Source organism: Balaenoptera physalus (genome assembly GCF_965194825.1).
Source record: "Balaenoptera physalus genome assembly, chromosome: 17".
Taxonomy (NCBI): domain Eukaryota; kingdom Metazoa; phylum Chordata; class Mammalia; order Artiodactyla; family Balaenopteridae; genus Balaenoptera; species Balaenoptera physalus.
The window spans coordinates 57,910,741-57,935,376 of NC_138895.1; the positions used below are offsets into that span (position 1 = coordinate 57,910,741).

Genomic DNA, 24,636 nt, shown 5'->3' on the forward strand with positions numbered 1-24,636 from the left:
AGCTTAACTGATGAGGAGAATAGTAATGATGATCGTAAAGTAATACAAGATTCCAGATGCTGTGCTAAGCATTTAACACATATTATGTCATTCAGTCCTCATAGTATTATGGCATAAATATTGTCCTCTTTTTAAAGATAAAGAATTAGATGATTAGAGGGGTGAAATTACTCTGATCTTGGATACTAATCCATGTTGTTTCACTTAAAGTCCCATGATGGGCCCTATTCACATGTCAACCTTTCCTTGCTCCAATAAATTATTTTGTGATGTAATTAAAGAAAATGCATCTATGGCTTTTGTAGGCCTGGGGTCTGTAGTAATCATTTATTCTCTGTATCTATCTTATTAATCTTATGTTCTCCACCATACATCTAATCGCTGGCTCATGGATTTCCAGACAGGCTTTTCCCTTCTAGTATAAAATAACTCTTCTCCAATATATTTTATTAGATATCGGTTTTTGAAACAAGGAATACCCTCTACTGTATTTTTACCAGCGATGAATCTCCGTGCCTCAGTTTCCTTGTATAGAAGACAGGAATAATAAAAGTTCCTAAGTCACAGATGTTGTGTCAGAATTAAAGCACACACTGCCTGCTAAGCACTTAGTACAGAGCTCGGCACAGAGTCATGGCTCGTGGATTGTTACTGCTGCTCTTAATAATCTGTGAAATTGCCCTTTGTCACTTCAGCGGCACTTATGACAAACTCGGTCAGCAGATACTTGGCAATGCATATCCTGGAAAAAATTATGTAAAGATAATGTCCTTAACAGTTCTTTAGAGCATCAAAATTGAAATGTCAGGTAAATTATAACTTGTGCCTCATGCCATGCATTCTCAACAGGGACTGTATCACTACCAACAGGTGAAAATTGACTCTTGGGGGAAAAAAAAAACGTAACCAGTTTGTGGTCCTCCAAAGGGCCACCATACCTTGACAAATATGTAGTATATCTGTGGTATTAAAATGTCATGGAGAGGGAACGCTATTCAGAAAGAGAAATGTCTAAAAAGGTTCTTGTGAGGGGCAGTAAAAAAACAAATTCAGAAACATTGCCTTATTTGGATTAAAAGGGCAAAGAAAAATGAATACAATTTTCATGAAAAAGTTGAAAACAAATTTGTAATTTGGAAAATTACAAAAACTTCAGTAGTTTTTCAAAATTTTTATTCAGCTTCAAGGAAAAAACATGTGTAACTCTTTTCCCCACTAGGAAGTGCAAGAATAAGTAATGTGGAATTTTATCACAGTGGTCAAGAGGGCTTCAGGGATAGCACGGATCCAAGATATGCTGTAACATTTCTTAACCTGGGACAGGTTTGTACTTTATTTTTAATTTTTGCATATACCCAAAATTAAGTATTTTGATTTTGATTTGATTTTCATTTAACTTCACTAAATACCCATATCTTAGAATTGCTAAGACCATAATCTAATATAGTAAAACTTTCTTAGATGTATTTCCCATTAACGTTTTTAGACTTACAACGGTATTTGATTCCAACCATTTTATGCGTTATTTAAGGTCAGTAAAAAAGAAAAAAAAAAACAGAAAATGGAACACAAAAGGTGAAAGAATTGAAGATCTATAATAGTATTTCACATCTCTACTTTACTTTACAATGACCAAAAATATTTCCAAACAGTTATTATTAAACAAAGTGAGTGTTGCTTAAATTTCTCAAATGAAAAGCATGTCTGTATATCCGTGCCTCTGTCAAAAGTGGGAAAATAAATATGCTTAGAGGGCTGCTGATTTAAGAAAAAATGAGAAAGAGCATATTTCTTATATAGAATTTGAAAAAGAATAGATACATGTATAACTGAATCACTTTGCTGTACACCTGAAACTAACACAACATTGTTAATCAACTATGCTCCAATATAAAATAAAAATATGAAAAGTAAATAAAATAAAATAAAATAAAAATATATTATGGAGGGGAGATAAATTGGGAGTCTGGGATTAATATATACACACTACTATACATAAAATAACGAGGACCTACTGTATAGCACAGGGAACTGTACTCAGTATTCTTGTAATAACCTATAATGGAAAAGAATCTGGAAAAGAATAGATACATGTGTATAACTGAATCACTTTGCTTGCACTTGAAACTGACACAACGTGGTAAATCAACTATATGTTAATAAAGATAAATAAATAAATAAATAAAAATTTTAAATCATGTAGTTTTGGAATTGAAACCCCTAAACTACTTATTGACTGTTTCCTACAGACATTTGAATTGTAACCCCTGCTTTGAGTATCGACTTCCGTGGGCAAAAACAAAATCCCTGCTCATCATATAATAAACTGTTCTGAAAAATAATTTTTAGTTCCTTAGCATTTTATAGGTAATGATAGAAATATAAATACATAGAAAAACACTTGAGAATTTTTAATTCACATTTAAAATAAGTATTTCTTTTTTGCTTTTTTTAATCATAAACCGAAGATATATGGAAATTTCCCAGGATTAAAAGGTCTGCTGGGAAGTCATCTCCTTTCATGGAATGTAAATTGAGTATTTTGTTTATCAAGATTTGTTTTCTGAAAATCACCTGCTTCAAATTTTTTTCTTTAAATGTCCTTTAACTTTGTTTTTAAAATGTTCACTGAATCCTGATGTTTTATAGATTCAAGAACGTGGCTCATCTTATATTCAAGGCTGTGCTTTTCACAGTGGCTTTTCCCCTGCAGTTGGTGTATTTGGGACAGATGGATTGGACATAGATGATAACGTGATTCACTTTACAGTGGGGGAAGGTAATATGATAATATTTCGGTCCAATAACACGTCTTCTGAGACAGCCTTGTCTGCAAACTCTAGAGCCAGGGTGTCCAATTAATCTTTCTTCAAGAATGGAAATAAAGGGTCTATGTTTGTGCTAACATGGTAATTACTAAACTGCATGTGGCCATTGAACACTTGAAATGTGGCTAATGTGACTGAGAAACTGGATTTTTAATTTTAATGGTACTTAATTATATTACTTTACATTTAAGTAGTCACATGTGGCTATGGCTATCATATTGGACAGTACAGCTCTAGAAGAATTATTTACCAGACCATGATCTTATGTGAGTTATTTAATCACAAATAGTTTAAATTACTGACTTTTAACATACTTCTCACATATAAAACAAAAAGATTATTCACAAATAAAGATAATTTTTAAAAAAAATATATTTGATTTGATTTAAGGGGTTGTCCTTTCTTTAATATCAGTCTAAAGCATAATACAAATTCATTTAAGGTGTATAAAATTTGTGTGTATATTTGTTAAAATCTGAGGTGGAGCCTGTGAACCCACATATTTAACAAAAGATTTTAATTCAGGTAGTCTATTAAAGAGGTAGAGTATCAAAGAGTTCAGAGGGTTCACTCTAAAATCAAAAGGGTTCGTTTGTCAGGTTCAAACGAGAAAACTAATTTCATGGAAGAAGTGAAAGACATTCCCTATAGTACTCATTTGGGGGAATTTTCTTTTTTTCCAGGCATGAGAATATGGGGGGATGCCAACAGAGTCCGAGGAAACTTGGTTACACTTTCAGTTTGGCCAGGAACCTATCAGAACAGAAAAGACTTGAGCTCAACTCTCTGGCATGCAGCAATTGAGGTAGTGTGAACAAATTTAAAATTATAAGTAGACAAAATTATAATTTGTAATTCCCTTATTGAAGATTATAATTTCTGTAGAATTTGTAAATCTCAAAATGTCATTGAAAATGATTTCTTCCTTAGATAAAGATTGTGGATAAAGTGAGCTGATTAAAGGAGTGAATGAACTTTCTTTAAAGATGTTGTGAGCTCCAGTAGCCATTGGATTTTTCTCTGTGGTGACGTCCATTGGTTTAAATAGTTCTCTTATTTACTTGCTTCTCCAACATTAATTATTGCTTTCAAGTTCCATTAAAGGGTCTCTCTGCTTCTAATTGACTGAATGCCTTACACATTTTACTATTTAACTCTGAATTTAAATGCAAAATTATAATGATAGACTATAAAATCTCTAAAATCCATTTCTCATCTAAAATTCTTATGATTCTATATGCAAGGTTATTTACTCTTATCGGATATTACTAATTGGGCCCTTCTTGTTTCCCGTGAAGTTTCTTCAATTACTATAGGTATTTATTTAGATGTAGAGTGAGATTGTAAGCAAGAAAATAGAAAGTACAGAGAGGATTTAGAGGAAAGATAGCTTCCTCTTGTTTTTATCTTACTTACTTATACTCTAGGAAAGAAAAGGAATTTAAAAAGCTCTCTTTGAAAGATAGGGTAAGGATTGAATTTTGTTTTTGTACAACTATTAATAATCACCTTAAAGCAACATCTGAAAGCCTGGAACTTAGTATACATTTATAAGGTAATAATGTTCTCTTTTTGTCTATTTATAGATGTTAGAATGTAATCAAATGTCAATTCCAAATCTTTAAGTTATCTATATCTTTTGAAAGGCATTTTTTTTAGTTTTATGAATTCCATTTGACTCTATTTTTATCATAATCTTTAAAAATAAGGCTGTTTAACATGCTTTAAATAAGTGAGATTTGGACTGTTCTGCTGATTCTATGTAGGCAAGAACTAAACCTTCTGTGCTCCATACTTTTCATTTTCTACCACTCTGATTTGGCTCATAAAATAAATTTGTTTAGTAATTACCTACTTGTTCTAACCCAGTTTTTTATTGTAGCAGATTTTCTTTAATGAATGCCTCTACTGAATTTTATGGTCCACTGTAATTGCCTTAGTTGTCTTTTTCTTAATAAATCAAATTGGTAACAGAATATAACCAAAAAAGAGTGATAAAATTTTTGTAGCCTTGTTATAATACTGAAATTTTGTCTATGGCTTGTTAATATTCAACCACGTCCAGTGGATTTTGTGACTGAAATGAAAAGTAATCTCTTTAATGTACTTTTATAATGAAGTCTAAAATGTAGTATCTAGTGGTAGGTTTACACCAAGAACCTAAGGTAATTTCAGTACTTCATTTGTATTATAAATTTGAATGGGGTGAATGTGAATTAAATTTTTACTCCTGGAAGTATCATCATAATTAGTTTTCCAGTGTATGTTGCATACCTGCTCTCATTGCATAATTGTGTAAGAGCCTGACCCAAAACATTTTCTTTATCATTATACTAGATAAATAGAGGGACGAATACAGTCTTACAAAATAACGTAGTGGCTGGATTTGGAAGGGCAGGATATCGCATCAATGGTGAACCTTGCTCAAGTAAGTCTTTGGCATAGAGTCACTAAAATTAGGAAATAACTTGTCCAAATTTGTTCGAAATAAATAATTATTGTTTGTGTGTTGAAAAGTAATATTGCTTCTTCCTGGGCACTGAAAGAACTCAACAAACTAAATTATTTCCATATAATATTGGGTTTAAAGAAAAAATTAAAACCAATTTTCTTCTCATCCTTCACCCCTATCACCCTTCTCTGGCAGCCCCAGGATGCCACGCTCTTCCCTGGCCCTAGGACACTGCAGCCCCAGGTCCTCTCCTGAGACCCCGTCCCCATCCTCAGCCTCCTGAGACCGGGCCTTGCTGCTCCCCAGGCCTCCCCTTCACAGTCACTGCCTCAGGGAGGTCCCTGAGCCCCAGGCTGAGGGAGGTGACCAGCCCTGTCCTTGTGATACCCTCATGTCCTTCTGTCCAATCCCATGCCATTAGCTGTGCCTGCCACAGCGTGTTTGCATTCCTGATCCCACTGGACATGAGCTCTTCCTTGACAAGGGTATCTTTATTCTATCCCTGTGACTGTAGAGGAGATGAGAAGGAAAGAGAAAATCAGAGGGATAACCAGGGAGACAGAGTGAGCCAGAGAGTGTAAGGGAGAAAAGAAGGGGTAAAGTAGAGAATGGTGGACAGTTGGGTCTGATGGACTCGGGAAGACACAATAAGAGTGAAAGAGAGTAATCCGGGCAAGAAGCAGTGGGATGAAAATAAACGAAAGGCATCATCAGAGAGATGGGGGAGGACAGAATAGGATAAGGTGTGTTGACTAATAGTATCAAGGGAATAAAAGAAGGATAGATCCTTTAAAAATAGGCTTTTAAGATAACTATTTTCCATGTTTATGATCCAAAAACTCTTAACAACAGCTTCAGTGCTTGATTTGATGGTACTGAACAGTGATTATCTTATCCCACCATCACTTTCCCAAAAGCAACTTGTAAGCATAGAGATACATGCCTATAGGGATATGTCACTATTTCATGCTTCCGCTTTAAAGGAATACATGCTCACTATTCATATGTTAAAGCCTGCAAGCATGAAAAAAATCAAAGGACATGAACAGAGGGTTCTCAGATACATTTCTATCAGATTACTAAAAATCAAGAATTAACTGAACAACTGCTCTCCTGGCAAGGCTGTAGGGAAATAGTAACATTTACACTTTGCTGGTTGAAGGACAAAATGATATAACCCCTACAGAGGGGAATCTGGCAATAGCTACCAAAATTATAGAGGCATTTACCTTTGACTCAGCATTTCTACTTCCTGTAATCTAACAGTTGCCTCTGCAGCAGTTAGAAAAAGAGTTGTGAACAAGGTTATTCATCACAGCGTTGCCTGTACTGGCAGAAAATGGAAAGCTACCCTGTGTCCAGTTACTGTGGGCTAGTTATATAAAGCCAAACGCTGGAACACTAGGCCCCTCTAAAAAAAGAAGGAAAAAAGATGCATACTGTGTATTAATATGCAGAAATCACCAGGACATTCTAAAATGATAAGTGGAGGTTACTTAGAAAGGGAACAAAAGAATATGTATGGTATATGCATTTACATAAAGAAACACTGAAAGTGTAAAAGCAAAAAGTCATTGAAGGTGAGTAGGAACAGGGTGACTGGTCACTTATTACTGTATAACTTTCTATAAACTCTTGACTTTTAAACCAGATAAATTAATTATTGAATCAAAAAAGTAAAAGAATGCTAGACCTGCTGGCTTTACCTCTTGGGAAACTTAGCTAAAGGAAATGGAATTTTCTCTGAAAAATGTATAGCCCTTCTATAGTTGATTTTTTTAATCTCTATAGGTATTTTTGAAATTCTTTGAATAAGCATTTTTTTCTGTAAATTCAAAAATTATTGGACTTTAGCTAATTTTATTCTTGTGCAAAGTACATTTTAAAGGAATAAAACAAATTTGCCACAGATATAACTGATTCCTTGATGTATGTTCTTTTTAAATATTTTAGTTCCCAACAGCTTAAAGTAGCTTTTCTTTGACTTAAAATTTTAAAATATGTAATATCTCTACAACTTCTTTGAAGTATTGTTGTGTTTTTTAATCAAAATATGGCCTGTGAATGTGACTATTTACTAATATGTATAAGTCCATGTAATGCATTTTTCACTGAATATATTGATCTTCCTAAATAATCGGGAGTGTTTATAAGGAGCAACTGAAATATGAGACATCACAGAGGAACTGAGGGTTTAAGTTCCTGGAATGGGACATCAATTTACACAATTCATCTCCCTAACAAGTGAGGGGCTGGGATGCTGGGAAGGGAACTCTGACACACGTGGATCCAAAGGTGGAGCCATCCTTGTCCATGGGGCTACATTGTGCAGAACCGAGGTGTAGCCATGCAGACAGCTTCTTAGGGAGGAAACAACAGAAACCAGGCCGACCGACCATAGGTGAAATGTCAATCTCAAAGGACTAGGAAGAAGGGAAAAGCAGTCGAAGATGGAGGAAGTCAGATCCTGGGGAACTTGGACAAGAGAGCTGGTACAAAGTACAATTTAGGAGGCAGTGCTGCTCTTTATGGGGAATCCTCAAATTTATGCATGATTGGGACGAGCTTTTAAGGTCACTGATCTGATTTGTACATAAGTAAAACTTTCATGAAAATCCACTTTAATTATTCTGTATATTAATAATGGGTATAGCTTCCATTTATTGAGGCACTTCATGTGGGTTATTTCATTTCATTTTGAAACAACCCTGAATTAGACATTATAATTTTTTATATATGAGGAAACTTAAGTTATAAAATGCTAAGCAACTTTCCCAAGATCATGCATACATTAATTCAAGAAGTATTTGATGAGCACCTACCTCTGCATTACCTTCTAGGCTCTAGGAATCTGGCAGTGAAGGAGCTAGACACAGTTTCTTCTTTCATGAAGCTTACGTTCTTATAGGAGAGAGGAGATGAATAATTCACAAATAAGTAGTAATTAAATATCAAAGTGAAAAAAATTTTAATTGCCATGTTAACTGACTGAGGTGCTAACTATGAATCCAGTAGTCAGAGAAGGCCTTCTAAGGAAGTGACACTTAACTTGAAAATGGGATGACCAGAAGGAACCAGTAACATTTATAGACAGCAAGTGGTATCATTGTGTTTTTCAAGTTTAGCCTTGTTTGAATTCAAACTTCATAATCTTTCTAAAGAAATTCATGTTTAATCAGATATAATAAGTTAAGGGTGCTAGCACTAAAGTAAACTTTTGCAAATGAATATACAATTATTCTGAGTAACATTGAAGAGGCAAATTAGATAAGAGAAATACTAAATAGAATAAACCATAAGTAGCTGAACCATACAAATATTTGGTCATGTTGTTAAAATTTGCATCAGAATCATATATTTAACTTTTAAAAGAATTTCAACTTTAACTGATACTGCTTATAACTCTATGACTTGATTCATAATGTTAATTTACTGGTTCCATATTTCCTTCAAAGGTCAGTCTTATTCTCTGGAAAAGTGGTTTGACAATGAAGCCCATGGAGGTTTATTTGGTATCTATATGAACCAAGATGGCCTTCCTGGATGTTCTCTTATACAGGGATTTACCATTTGGGCATGCTGGGATTACGGAATTTATTTTCAGGTAAATGGACCCAAAAAAAGTGATTGTTTATTTTCTTTTATGATTATATTTCATACTATGTAACCTCCAAGTTCTATTACAGACCACGGAGAGTGTGCGTATCTATAACGTGACCCTGGTTGACAATGGAATGGCCATTTCTTCAATGATTTACATGCCACCTGCTGTATCTCACAGAATTTCCAGTAAAACAGTGCAGATTAAGGTAAGAATTGAACGCAGCCACACAAAACAGAAAGAGCAACTCTGAGAAGGGTAAAATTATTGAATACAAATGATTTTCTTGACTTCTTTGCCCTACTAGCCACACCTCCTGCCTTTGTGCTCATTGCCTTCTGCCAGGAAGCTCTCCATCCTTCCCTCTCCCCCCTCCTTCCAGCAGCTCTTCTTATCACCTGCTAATCTTGCCACAATTAGTTAAATTTTCACTACCTCTATGGAGTCTTTCCTGAACCAGCTTAGGTAGTTTTGACACTCCCTCCTCTTTTTGTTCCTACTTTCCCTGCACATATTTCTATCATGGAAACATAACATGTCTTTAAATATAATTATTTACATGCCTGTCTCCCCCCTCTGACTTTGATTGTCATCCACTTGGGGCAGAAATCACATCTTTTTTTTATCTTGGTTTAATGAATGATCCACTTCTCAAAGTTATACAGGTTGTGTTTTGCTACAGTGGAATTCATTATTATTCATTATTATGTTTTCTTTTAAGAAAAGTTATTATTAAAGCTTACTATTTGAACTTGTTTTTAAAATAGAACTCATTAATTGTTGGAAGTAGCCCTGAATTTAATTGCTCTGATGTCCTAACTAATGATGATCCCAATATTGAACTTTCTGCTGCCCATCGAAGTTCTAGACCTCCATCAGGTAAAGATTTTAGAACTTTTAATTTTGGGGTTCATATGAGTGCATATTCAAATTTCATTAACTTTCTTCTTTTTATAAAAGGTGGGAGAAGTGGGATTTGCTGGCCTACCTTTGCTTCAGCACATAACATGGCACCACGGAAACCCCATGCAGGGATCATGAGTTACAATGCCATCAGTGGTCTTTTGGACATCTCAGGCAAGTTTAAACATAGTCTTTGAAAGTCTACTCAGTTAAGTTCTGTAAAGAATATGTAGAATATAACTCGTAATGTTTCATTGTTAGTTAAAAAAAATAATGATTAAATTAATCTGCTCAATACGACAAGCAAAGACACCAGACAGAAGAGTCAATTTCAAGAATAGTTCCCTGGCAACATTCATACATATAAAAGAACTGACATTTCATTTTCTTTTTAAAACAACAGAAAAAGCACTGGTATAGTGATTTAATATTAATTAGTTTCTCTAAATTGTAAAGCCCTTTTATATAATTAGGGTTATATTTTATTAGAAGCTTTTATGATGCAGAAATTTTAGTTCATAGAATTTAAATGTTTTGCCAAACTCCCACAGCTGCTGGCAGAACTAGGATTAGAATCAAGATCTCTTGACTTAAAATCTGCTGCTTTTTCACTGAACCAGGCTGCATCCTTAAAAATGTAAAATAATTAAAATAGATGTAGTAAACATACCAAGTTATTTTCGCTTTGCCCATTAAATACACTGAGCCATTCTCTATTTCAGTTTAGCAAATCTCCCTTTCATGATAACTTTAACCAGTGTCACCTGAAAGAAAGCAGTTCAATAAATTAGACATCTAGGGCTTCCCTGGTGGCGCAGTGGTTGAGAATCTGCCTGCCAATGCAGGGGACACGGGCTCGAGCTCTGGTCTGGGAGGATCCCATATGCCGCGGAGCAACTAAGCCCGTGTGCCACAACTGCTGAGCCTGCGCATCTGGAGCCTGTGCCCCGCAACAAGAGAGGCCCCCACAGTGAGAGGCCCGCGCACCGCGATGAAGAGTGGCCCCTGCTTGCCGCAACTGGAGAAAAGCCCTCGCACAGAAACGAAGACCCAACACAGCCAAAAATAAATAAATAAAATAAATAAATAAATTAGACATCTAAATTTTGACATATTATTTCTCATAACTTTAATTCCCAGAAAGAAATGCAAAACAAATTATCATTTTTTAGTGTTACTTGTAATGATACCCCTGCCAAAAATTATTTAACATGCTACATAGGTTTAGGACCAATAAAGGAGATCTACACAGGGAACGAACAAACAGCATCTATTACTATAGTATTTTATTGATACTCATCTACAGGCTTATATTCATGCATATACAATATTTTCTTAGGAGAAAATACAGTCAAGCAGGGTAGTGTATAGCACATAACTAATTTAAGAATTTTATGGAGTCACTTTTTGCTGTTTTCAGTTTTGAGTTACTGTATTTTAAGTGCAAAGGAGATTGTTTTTTGATCTAATCAGTTTTATCTTTTGGCCACATAATATATGCAATACGACCAAGAGAGCAATAGTATTTCAGTTAGCCTTTGCTGCATAACAAACTATCCCTGAAATTCAAAGCCTTTAAACAACCGTTTATGAGCTCATGATTCTGTGGATTGGCAATTTGGGCTTTGTTCAGCTTGGTGGTTCTTCTGCTAATCTTACCTGGGATTATTCACTGAGCTGCCATCACTTTACAAGATGTGTAGGGGCTGGTTAGTCTGGGATAGTCTCACTTCTATGTCTGGTGGCTGGTGCTGGCCCTTGATGGGGTAATGAGAGTGACTGAGCCAAATGTCTCCTAGGCTTATTCACATGCTGGTAATCACAGAATTCCCCAAGAACACCAAGAGAGAGTGAGCCCTAATATGCAAGCACTTTTCAGATCTGTTTATACTACAATTGCTCTTGTCCCATTGTCCAATGCAAATCACAGAGAAAATATGCCAAGCTCAGAGAAAACATGGGAGAAGACTACTCAGTGGTGTGGATACAGTCCACAAATAGTGGTGGACTTATCTGCCACATAAGGTAAGAGTTCCGTGTTCAAGGTAAAGTTAAATGATGTGTTTGGTGGAATATACATGAAATGAAACTGATTTTACCCTTTCTCTATAGGAAATAATTGTTTTTCTATTATTTATGTTTTAGGTTCCACATTTGTTGGATTTAAAAATGTTTGTTCAGGTGAAACTAATGTGATATTCATTACTAACCCTTTAAATGAGGATTTACAGCATCCAATCCATGTGAAGAACATACAGCTGGTTGACACTACTGAACAATCAAAAATATTTATACATAGACCCGATATAAGGTAAAATACATGATAACTCAGTTTTTTCTTTTCTGTCATCACAGTTTTCCATTGTTTTCTTCCCCTGCCATAGATCTGAGAAAGTTGCTAAATTTAAAGTAACTGTTCATGTCTATGAAATTTCAATCAGCATTATGAAAATTAAGAGTATTTAATATATCTGTGTCTTCAGGTAAGTTGAAGAAGCTAGGCCTTAATATGTATATTTTCTCATACTTTTTTTCCCCATATATCATACATAGCACCATCATTAAACATAAAAGATAGAGAATGGGTCAGAAGTATATTTGTACATTAATATCTCTCCATTAATAGTCATTAGGAATGAAAGTCATGTCTATCATTTCTTCCCTTTCCCTTACCTCTTTTGTTTCCTTTTGCTTTACAAATATCTTATTATATGCACCCCAACATGTACTTGGAAATTAAATGGGAATCATTATAATCATTGTGACTAAAAATATGCAGAAACTTTGAACAGTGATTTTTTTTTTCAATCACAGAGGTTAGTTGGTGTCAGAATATTTCTAGAAGCTGAACCACATAGATTCTAAGTCTTGAAGAAATATAGCCAATAACTGCTACTCTTCAAAAGACATGCAGACCAGGAATTTAGATATAAGACAATATTGGAGGAAAGAAAGTTTCCATTAGAGCTCTTTGACCATTTTCAGTATAGAGAGAAGACAAGAAATAATGCTAATTAGATATGCATCTCTTCAGAGAAACGCAGTGTTTCATAAATAGTTTGACTTCATCTGATCTTATTTTGATGACAACCCCATACTTCCTCATTTAATAATTGTTGAACTGCAGTGTTTTTTGGCTCAGTAGAGCTTCTCCCCACTAGAAAGCTGTTACCTCCTATTTCGTTATCATTGAATCTTTCAGATTTAATATATAATTTTAACATCTAGGTCATGAAGAAAATATTACATTTAAAAATATGTCTTTGAGTCCTGTGCTTTTATTGGGATACTGTTGGCACAATCCCAGATCCCTTTTACTGAGTAGCTCACCCAGTCCCCAGATGCTCTAAAAGTTGGCCAATAATGACCTACATTTGCCTGCTTTTCCAGAAAATTGCTCTTAGCTGACCATAGTCATCTCCCTTTTCTTTCCCTTGCCCTATATGGCTTCTCTCCTTCCCTTTCTCTCCTTCCCGTATTGAGGACTCCCTTAATAACTCACTTGAACAAAAGTCCACATCTCAGGCTCTGTTTCTTTGGAAACTGAAGTAAGACAGAGCCCTAAACCATAATGTAAGAGTGCCACTGGGCAGTCTGTTCACAGACTTGCTCACAAAAACACTCTGCACACACTTGAACACAAAGAACACATGACCCACAGAAATATTTACTCAAATCATCTCCAAAACTAATACAGTAGAGTAAGGGATAATTTATAGCTTCACGTCTTTCTTTGCAAAAAGCTCAGATCTATTAGATAGTATTTTGCTGCTATAACTGTAGAATGAATTTATATTTCCCCATGGTATATATCATATAGTGTAAGTATGCTGTATACTATATATAATAGACAATGTATAGTACATTGCAAATTAAGCAGCCATTTTATTATTATAACCAGTAACAGTCAACACTCCAGGTGGTTCAGAATGAAGGCAGAATACCATCTACGACTGAACTGCATGATGAGTTTACAGTATTTCATCTCTTACAGTTCAGGTATCTACAGAATGGTTATTAAAATATATAGCATAAAAATTGTAATTTAAGTATATCTGTTTGTATATATATAGGCAAAAGTCTACAAGAATATATACCAATCTGTAATTGGTTATGAGCTTAAGAGCTTAGGATAGAAAGGTGAAGGGGACTGAACTTATATTAAGTATTTAGATTATTTTATAAAAAGCATATGATACATTTATAATTCTTAAAGACCCATTAAAAAAAGAGAAAGAAGGGAAAAGTATAAAGACTTCCCTGCTAACACAAGGATTTTGTATGTCTGCACAACTGAGTAATTTACCTGCTTTTTGGGCAATGTTAGTATATTTTGAGCAATGCACAAATATGAAATCTATCATTCGACAAAATATGGAATAGCAAAATGGAATTCTAATTTTACTTCCCACAGGTACAATTTGTCCTTTTGAAATGTTAATGAATTCATAATAATAGACCAAATCAACACAATGGAAAAACAGGCCTCATTACAATGCTAATTACATATGCTACTTGGTCCCACTTTGAATCCTTTCTGAAATAAGATTCAATCAGTTAATTTTTTTTGATACTCTTATCAAATACGCAGGTATATTCAAATGCTCTCTAGAAACAGGGAGGTATACCAAATCTAAGTATTCATGCATTTCACCTTTTCTTCACAGTAAGGTGAATCCATCTGATTGTGTAGACATGGTTTGTGATGCCAAAAGGAAATCTTTCCTTAGAGATATGGATGGCTCCTTTCTGGGGAATTCTGGTTCAGTGATACCTGAAGCAGAATATGAATGGAATGGAAATAGCCAATTTGGAATTGGAGACTATAGAATTCCTAATGTGATGCTCACATTCCCAAATGGAAGTAGAATTCCTGTCACTGAGAAAGCACCTTATAAAGGTTTGTTGGATCATATTCTGTTAGTCCTCTGGTTCATGAAACAAAATATATCTTTTACTTTTAATGATTGATGTACTCAACTAATTTATATTTTCTACTTATTAATGTTATGTAACAAGCAAAAGATAGTATGTGGAAGCTTTTGTAAGGAGATTCTGTTTCATTTCTAAATGTGTATTCCTATGTTTCTAGGAATCATTAGAGATTCAACCTGTAAGTACATTCCAGAATGGCAGAGCTATCGGTGCTTTGGGATGGAATATGCAATGATGGTTATTGAAAGCCTGGATTCCGACACAGAAACTCGCAGACTCTCACCAGTAGCTATAGTGAGCAATGGTTATGTTGATCTCATTAATGGTAGGTATTCATTGTAAACAAACTAGAGTTACTCAAGGCATTCACTATTTACTACATTCATGGACATGTCTCATAAATTATCTATCACATAAAACTAGTAAACATAGGGATTTCCTTGCCTTCTGTTTGTAAGATCTATGTGCAGGAGAGAGACTTGACTCTTCAGCAGTCCCCCACATTAGAAAGCCAGGACAATTACTCCAAATTGACCATCAGAAAAAGAAGAGGACATATGTATATGTATAACTGATTCACTTTGTTATAAAGCAGAAACTAACACACCATTGTAAACCAATTATACTACAATAAAGATGTTAAAAAAATAAATAAATAAATAATAAAATAAAATGCATTAATATCAAAAAAAGAAAAAAGAAAAAGAAGAGGAGGAAAGTTATTCCTTGAGTAATCTTTATAGGCATGAAGGTGGCATAAATATATTTGAGAAAAAATTGATCCAAGTGTCTGCAAAAAAAACAATTTTCTTTACATAAATTTAAAAAATGATAATACGATATTTGGAATACTTGAGAATGAATATTCTCAGCCTACTTGTTTTTCATTTTCATGAATACTTGGAAGAATTAATCTTGAATCAGTGTGTTGTGGGGTTTTTTTGTTTGGTTGGTTTTGGTCTTTCTCATTCCTAATTCCTTTGACTGTCAAGGCTATCTTGTCAAGCTCCACAGTCTAGGTCTCTTCCATTCTGGTCCTTGTTGGCTGTAGCCCAAGGGGAGGCAATGGTCTCCATGAGTCTTGTCATCCAAGACTTTTTGAATAAATAGGTGAACTTCTAAAAGTTACTGAAAACAGAGGGCAGGGACTCATTGTCTATTCCTGAAGTGCCACTGGGGGCTCAAAGATTAGTCCCTAATCAGGCTTAGAGTCTTTGAAGTGCTGAAGAGGCACATAACCTGGATCGGAAAGGTCTCTCTGTCCTGACAATGTCACAACATGTACTAAAATATTCTAAGATCCCCAAAATAGCCAATACCCTACAAGTTCATTTTTTTTTAACTTGTTGAAGAGAATAGAATGAGCTAAATCAGAAGTGTCTCAAAGTTACATGATTTTAAGTCACTCCCCACTTCTGCCCCAACATGCAATCTGCCTGGTTTCTATGACCTACGATCAACCCAATTTCAAATGCTGCCTTTCAGATCTTATAAAGCAGAGACTGTGGGAAGAATTTTAGACCAGTCAGTGAATAATGAAGATGTTTTCGAATTGCTCTGTTTTATATGGTGGAGAAAGATTTCCTTCTGTTTATTTTTACATTTTCCTTTTCTGAAAGGCAATGTGAGTTTTCCATTTACAATAGTGATATGACATTTCTCTTTTAAATAAATTTAAATTTTAAAAATGCCTCAATTTAATGAGAATGTAATTTAATGATAATGTAAACGATAGAAGCATGGCAAAAATTATGTAGGTGTTAGAAGGATGAGTGAAGCTTGGGATGCACTATACTAGGTGGAAAGAAAAATTCCCAAGATAAAATTTGTACATACCACTAAAGTTTCCCTTTAAATTTTAGTACTCAATTTTATTTTTAAAATATGGCTTTTATCACTCTAAATTTTTATACATAGAAATTTCTATTTTCAAAACCCACAATGAAGGTTCCTTCAAAAGTGGGATTTATATTTTGGATAATAAAGGATAGGTTATGCTCTACTTCAGCTTCAGAAGTTTATATTGGTTTAAAATTCAATCAAACTTCATTTATAAATATTGATAATAATTCCAAGCAAGCTAGGAAATTAAGCAAAGCTTATGAATAAATACATCAAGAAAATTCATCATTCCATGTCTCACTCACTGTTTTATATATGTATAATCCCAGCCACTTTAAAACTGAGTGAAATAGAGAAGTTTTCTACAGCAGTCATGTTACATGTGTTCTGGAAATGTCTGGATTCAGGTGCAAAGCATCCACTTTCTTTTGGTTTTCTAGAAGGTTTAATGGAGTGTTATTTCTCAGATTGCTTCAGTTATTTAATGATGTTGACCCTCCAATAGTACCTATAATCACAGTCTTTAACAAAAATTTATTAAAATAACAGTGGAGGAAGGTTAAAGGCAATAAAAAAAACACAAAAGAGTTTGTCGAATTTATAAATTAATGAACAAATGAGTGAAAGAAATAATAAATCAGTGGTTCAGACATACAAATGTCCCTGTTTTCTATGTACAGGCTTTATTTTTAACAAATTATCTCTTTTATAGCATATTTCTCAGCAAAGAGTCTGAGAAAGTTGGTTCCCCACCCAAAGTCACATTTGATAAATAGGAGAGAGCATCAAGCATTTTCTTCCTCGCCATGGGGCCTGGACTTAAATATGATTATTAAAGTAGAGATACAAGTAAATCTATAATTTCCTTCAATGACCTTCCAGCACAAATCCTCAACATATACCCTTCTGACCCTGGGCAGTCTAAAAGTAAGGATAGTAGAGAGGGAGTTGCTTCCCTGCCTTCCTTTTTAAGTCAAGGTTTGAGAAATAGCTTAGATCACTGAATGGATGGGTGGATGGATAATAGCTGTAAATGCTGAACTTGACCACTGCAATTTATTTTTAATACAATTACTCTTCGGGTTTTGCACTAATAATATTCATAGCACAGAACATGAACTTTCATTTGTGTGGATGTAGGCCCACAGGATCATGGCTGGTGTGCCGGGTACACATGCCAAAGAAGACTGTCCTTGTTTCATAGCATCGTGGCTCTGGGCAAATCTTATGAGGTCTACTTCACTGGCACTAGTCCCCAGAATCTTCGACTGATGTTGCTTAATGTTGACCATGACAAGGTAAGGCAAGATAGAAATTATTTCTTAAGAGTTATTGGTTTCAGGTGCACAGGCAAATGATTGATTCAGTTATACTAATACGTGTATCTATCTAAAATTAACACAACATTGTTAACTACCCTCCAATATAAAATAAAAATTTTTAAATAAATAATTATTGATAGCTATGTAAAAAAATAATAAAAAAATAAAAATTATCTATTTCATTTATTGACTGTCAAGAAATGCACTTTGTCATTCAGTAATTCTATGAAGATTATTTCTGTTCAATTATTTGAAGTAATAAATTTTTAAAAATCTAAAAAAGAAAAAGAGTTATTGGTGTTATGTGCATATATTTCTATCTGCTGAGGACTTTATCTCCTTCCCTGTCCTCTGGAAGATCGTCAGCCTTACAGCTCATTTTCAAGGACCAGTAGGGTACCACCAAAAATACTGTGAGTCCAGACAGTTTTCATCAGCCTGAGAGCACATATGAGTTCCAGACACCTCTCCCCATATGCACTTGTTTGTGCTTCTACATTTGAGGGGTAACAGTGATTTCCGACTTGTGTGATTAGCAAGCACACCTGAACTTTTACATAAAAATAGCATGCATCTAAAACTGGTCACTCGGGATTATATTTTCATTCTTCCATGCTGCTATTATTTATATATGTCAGAAATACACCTTTGGAATTTACTTCAGAGATCACAGCACATTATCTAAAGTATCTTCAGTAATGTCAACTCTGCTTTAAATGGAATTCAGCTGAGATGATTAACTTGATATATGCTATGTCAGTAGAAAAAGAGTATGAGGTCAAGCAGAAGTCTCATAATATAGATTTTCTTTTCTAAGAGTATGAGATTTGAAAGTCCCAGAGTAGAACGTGAAGAAAGGACACTGAGGGCTTCCCCGGTGGCGCAGTGGTTGAGAATCTGCCTGCCAATGCAGGGGACACGGGTTCGAGCCCTCGTCTGGGAAGATCCCACATGCCGTGGAGCAACTAGGCCCGTGAGCCACAATTACTTAGCCTGCGCGTCTGGAGCACACGGGCTCTAGAGCACAGGCTCAGTAGTTGTGGCACACGAGCTTAGTTGCTCCGCGGCATGTGGGATCTTCCCGGACCAGGGATTGAACCCGTGTCCCCTGCATTGGCAGGCGGATTCTCAACCACTGTGCCACCAGGGAAGCCCCAAAAGAGAGTATTTTTAATTTTAAAAATAAAAATGGTAACTCTGAAGTAACATGACTGTTAATATTCGGAGCCTCTGCAAACAATCTCAGAAGAAGATTCCAAAACTACCTGTAGCTTATAAATTCCTCCCCACCTTTGCAAAAGCTAAGTCTCCTCACTTTATGATTATGATTATATCTGATAGCATGAAATGTGGGGAATGAACATGAAAAATGACCAAAATTGAATTAGGTTAGTTTTTTGACTTTTTTTTTTGTCTTATTACCAAAATCAGAGGTAAGCATTTTTTTTCAACATTAAGTGCCTAATTGTGTGTGGTTGCGTTGTGCACAGCACTGCTAACTCTCCCGTTTCCCCTGCCCCTAGAGTTGAAAGCCTGTATTGAACATTATCTTTTAAAGGAACCCTCTCTTTAATTTAGAGATTGTCCTCTAATATTTTTTTTCTTACATTACATTCTTTTCTATGAATGGTTGAATGTAAATCTGTTTAAAATTTTTAACTCAATATGTATCCTAAATCCATAAAAGTTAGTTGTTTTTTTTTTTAAGTGACAAGGTATTTACTTTTTTTTTTTTTTTACTCTTTTTTTTTTTTAAAGTCTTATTCTTTTAAATTTTATTTATTTATTTATTTATGGCTGTGTTGGGTCTTCGTTTCTGTGCGAGGGCTTTCTCCAGTTGTGGCAAGTGGGGGCCACTCTTCATCGCGGTGCGCGGGCCTCTCACCATCGCGGCCTCTCTTGCCGCGGAGCACAGGCTCCAGACGCGCAGGCTCAGTAATTGTGGCTCACGGGCCCAGCCGCTGTGCGGCATGTGGGATCCTCCCGGACCAGGGCTCGAACCCGTGTCCCCCGCATTGGCAGGCAGACTCCCAACCACTGCGCCACCAGGGAAGCCCAAAAGTTAGTTTTAATATTCTACAGAAGGCATGTATAAAGGATATTTTTAAAGTGCTAAATTCTAAATATTCTGTTTCATTGTTCTCTTAAGATGCAAAAATGTTGTTTACTTTTAACAGGTTGTTCTGGTGGGAATCTTTTTCCCCACACGTCAACGTTTGGATGTCTATGTGAACAATTCATTGGTCTGCCCCCAGAATACAGTATGGAACTCCCAACAGAAACACTGTGAACTTAATAGACATGTGTATACAGGTATTTCCTCAGAAAAATACAGCATACATTGTATATGTATACTTAATTATGTATAAAATTCTTTATAATGTTTCATTATTAATATTTTTAGTTCCTTAGCCCTTGACAAATACAAGAGAAAATAAATTTTTACCCATGGTCCACCAAACACTAAAATGTGTTCATTTATAACGTGTGTCCTGAAAGATCACTCTTGATGGAATTCTTATCTATCTGCACACATGCAGATAAGTTTGTGCGTGTGATGGATATTCCTTTGCCTCCTGAGAACATTTACATTCTACACATTTAGTTCACTTATTCCTGCGTACAGAAGAGATTTTTTGCTTAAAATTTTCACCCTATCTCTGCTTTACTTCTGTTTCGTAGAGGTCAGAACCTAAGTTCATTGGCAGTCACCAGAAGTATTGCCAAGAAAGCTAGCATAGCATTAGTTGAGCACCATGAGGTAAATATGATGAAGTAAACTCTGGATTTAGAGGAAATATATGGAAGAAGCTAACTTACCCATTTACCAGTGTTGCAAGACCAGGATTTTATTTATCTCTATTCATTGAATTTTTTTATTAAACAGGTACTAATAAGGCCAATCCACTCCTTTCCACATGTGCTACTTATCATCATTTTTTAGCTGTGCCCCGTAATCTTGGCTAACGATTACATAAATGTGTGCTGTTGATCATAATATAAGCTAGACAGGAGAGTATGAATGGACACCCATATTCATTACCGTCTGTGAAGCAAGTCCTACTTCTACTAATAATATGAACATCTGATATTTCCAGAGACATTACTATGTGTCAGGCACTGTTCTAAGTGCTTTGTATATAATAAGTAACGGTTACTATATCCTAATAATAACACTTTGAGGTAGGCGCAGATGAGTAAACTGAGACACAAGGGGGTGAAGTAATTTGCCAAGCTTTCTGTCTTAGCTCGGGCTGCCATAACAAAATGCCAAAAAACTACATGGCTTAAAAACAAATTTATTTTCTCACGGTTCTGGAGGCTGCTAGTACGAGATCAGGGTACCAGTATGGTCTGGTTTCGGTGAAAGCACCCCTCCTGACTTGCAGATGGCTGCCTTCTCACTGTGTTCTCAGGTGGCAGAGATAGAAAGTGAGGGAGAGAGAGAGAAAGAGTGCTCTGGTGTCTCTTCTTACAAGGGCATTAATTCATCATGAAGTCCCCTCCCCACCCTCATGACTTCGTCTAAACCTAATTATTTCGCCAAGGCCCCCATCTCCAAATACTGTGACATTGGGGGTTATGGCTACAGCACATGAATTTGGGGGGGACACAGTTCAGTCCAGAACAGTATCAAAGGTGGTAGGGGCAGAGCAAGGTACCGAACACAGAGAGTCTAGCTCTAGAACCCACGCACTTAACTATTATGCTACATTGCCTCTTTAGAAGCTAAGAGAGTGTGTTATTTTTACATACAAATGATTGCAGATATTTACAGCTTAATTTTCATAAATTTTACCTCTTTTTTTAAAATGGTGCTTTTGGTACAAAGTACTCTATCGTTCAAGTCAAGAAAATAAAAATTATCTCAACAGGCAGAATTTAATACAGGGAACTGGTTGCACAAGGCTGCAAAACAATACCACCACTACCCTTTTAGAATTTTTTTTTCTGAAATAGCATTGCTTTTAGATGAACATTTTGCTTTGACACTTGGAATGGAAAATAATATCCCTGTATTATGAATCTATACATATCTTTTTAGATTACCCAAAATGTTTATTATTATCTATGTCTCTGATTCCTTCCATTACTGTGAAGACATGAGAAAGTTAGCTAGGATAAGTGGTGTATGCACCTGTAACAGTAGCTTGAGAGCAGCTTCAGTTTATACTACAAAAGCACATTCTTCAGATTCACAGAATGTTTAAGCCAAATTGCATCTAGAACTTATACTAGTAGATATTTTAAAAAATGTAGTAATAATGAAATGGCTTCTTAATGCCATTGTTATGAATGTCTATTACATTAATAAGAAATTACCTCTTTTTTTCTAAGACTCTAATTTCTTTTTCTTAGTAAGCCTCACCATGAAATGTGGTAGGAAGCTACGTGTCACATTCCAGTATTACTGTACAGTCAGACTTTGGGCTCAATATGTGTTTGTGGATTTATTACTTCTTGGACGTTGTTTATACTCTGCCCTGAAATCATTTATATATTTATTCATTACATATATATATATGTATATATAATTTCAATCACTTTAACAAAATTCAATGCCCTAGTAGAATTTTTTTGTGTTGACTAAAGAGTTTTCAGGCTGAAATGTAAACTTCTTTTATTGATGTAAGAGCCTTCTGAGATGTTTTAGTATTTGTAAAATACTTCATTTGTATTACATACTTTTGTCCTTAGTAAAAATAGAAGCACTGAATCATCATTTTTCCTTAAGAGATGGTATATAGCACCGCATAAACTAGATGGCTGTTAAAGTTAAACTTACATTTTTAAATTACCAAATGCCCTTAGTCAAGGCTTTAAAATTCTGAAAATGTAAATAGTGTTACAACATAGGCTCCTGGTTCATAATTAGATTTTATTTCTCATTTGTATGTGTCTATAGCTAATTGTTTTTTAAAATAAATTTAATGTATAATGATTATTAATGGTATTATTTTAAAAATTGACTTTAATTTTGCATGTCAGTTTTATAAGTGTTTTTGTTTTTAATATGCATATTTTCCTATGAAAGAATGATAATGTTGAACTTTTTCAAAATTTCCTAGATTTAAACAAATATTAAATAATGCATGGTAATTATGATAATGTAAATAAATTTAACTGTGCTATTTTGGCTTTTTTCGTTCATAGAGCAATTCCTTCCTAACCTGAATTCCAGTGTCCTTGGTGAAAACTACTTTGATAGAACCTACCAGATGCTTTACCTTTTGGTTAAAGGAACTATACCTGTTGAAATCCACACCACCTCAGTCATATATGTCTCTTTCCAATTACCTGCTGTAACAGAAGATGACTTTTATAGTTCTCATAATCTGGTTAGAAATCTTGCCTTGTTCCTAAAGATATCAAGTGACAAAATCCGTGTCAGCAAAGTAATACGAGGGGAGAGTCTGCGAAGGAAGAGATCCACGGGACTCACAGTTGAACTGGAGATTGGAGATTCTCCCCCTCAGTTCATAACCAATGACACTACAGGTATGAAAAGTAGACATTTGAGACAGAGTAATGTAATTCAAAACCACATCCATAAATAACCCTATTAAGGCTTGGTAAACCAGGCCTCAGGAAATCCCACCAACCCCACATCCTGAACCCTATAAGGGCCTAGAGACCCTTCTCCCTGCTCTACTCCCAAACTATTTTGAATTTTGAAGGAACTTCAACCTCTGTTTTGTTATTGTAGAAGTTAATTACTTCAACAAAAGGATTTGACCTAACATAAAAAATCCTAGAGGTGACCTAAGGAAGTGACCTTATAGCTGAAAGATTACGGGTGAAAAGAGCTGGTCAGTGAAAAGTGGGAGGTAAGAATGCTGGAGGCTGAGGAAGTAGTTGGTGAGTTTGGTACATTTGAAGAACTGGAAAGGGTCCAATAGGTCTGCAGCAAAGGCATCAGGAAGGACAAGCTGCCAGAGACAAGGTTGAGAAGGAGGCAGGTGCTAGATTGTGGGAAACCACAAGAAGTCTCCCTTTTGTAAGCCAAGAGGACAGTGGATGTTTTCCTAAGGGACATAATAGACGATTCTGAGAGGTGGAGTGGTGGGTTAGATTTCCAGAGTAAAGTCACATATTTATACTAACAAGTGCAAATGTGCCAGAATATGTTCTGTCTTTAATTTCTATGATTGACCTAATCAGCCTTACCATCCATCACCCCTTTCTCTGCCCCTCACTCCTCATACCCTATTTCCTTTTTTAAAAAATTTTATTTATTTATTTATTTTTGGCTGCGTTGGGTCTTTGTTGCTGTGCACGGGCTTTCTCTAGTTGCGATGAACAGGGGCTACTCTTCGTTGCGGTGCGCGGGCTTCTCATTGTGGTGGCTTCTCTCATTGTGGAGCACGGGCTCTAGGCGCGCGGGCTTCAGTAGTTGTGGCACACGGGCTCAGTTGTTGTGGCACACGGGCTCTAGAGCTCAGGCTCAGTAGTTGTGGTGCACAGGCTTAGTTGCTCCACGGCATGTGGGATCTTCCCAGATCAGGGATCGAACCTGTGTCCCCTGCATTGGCAGGAGGATTTTTAACCACTGCGCCACCAGGGAAGTCCCTCATACCCTATTTTCGAGGTATCAGAGATAAAAATAAGCTCAGCTATCCCATCAGAGGAAATTTTGCTGGCTTAAATTATGATTTCCTTAAGGTGACTCAGTTTGGGTGGGCATTTGGGTAAATGTTCAGCCCTTCAGATTTTCTTCCTCTCCATCTGTTCAAGTTGGTATCTGAATACCAA

General features: G+C 35.5%; 1 protein-coding gene across 2 annotated transcripts in view; it reads left to right on the plus strand.

Annotated features, from left to right (window-relative positions):
- PKHD1L1 (PKHD1 like 1) overlaps window positions 1-24,636 on the plus strand; it is a 152,030-nt gene that overhangs the window by 116,641 nt on the left and 10,753 nt on the right. The window contains exons 60-73 of one of the 2 annotated variants that reach the window (XM_082434220.1): window positions 1,220-1,323; window positions 2,650-2,779; window positions 3,512-3,633; window positions 5,166-5,256; window positions 8,736-8,884; window positions 8,967-9,089; window positions 9,649-9,760; window positions 9,842-9,958; window positions 11,930-12,095; window positions 14,452-14,684; window positions 14,877-15,044; window positions 17,702-17,859; window positions 20,061-20,196; window positions 23,038-23,382. In XM_082434220.1, coding sequence (XP_082290346.1) covers window positions 1,220-1,323; window positions 2,650-2,779; window positions 3,512-3,633; window positions 5,166-5,256; window positions 8,736-8,884; window positions 8,967-9,089; window positions 9,649-9,760; window positions 9,842-9,958; window positions 11,930-12,095; window positions 14,452-14,684; window positions 14,877-15,044; window positions 17,702-17,859; window positions 20,061-20,196; window positions 23,038-23,382 — 2,154 coding nt within the window. Of the gene's footprint in view, window positions 1-1,219; window positions 1,324-2,649; window positions 2,780-3,511; window positions 3,634-5,165; window positions 5,257-8,735; window positions 8,885-8,966; window positions 9,090-9,648; window positions 9,959-11,929; window positions 12,096-14,451; window positions 14,685-14,876; window positions 15,045-17,701; window positions 17,860-20,060; window positions 20,197-23,037; window positions 23,383-24,636 lie in introns of both variants that reach the window. The other variant, XM_082434219.1, reaches the window with a different exon arrangement.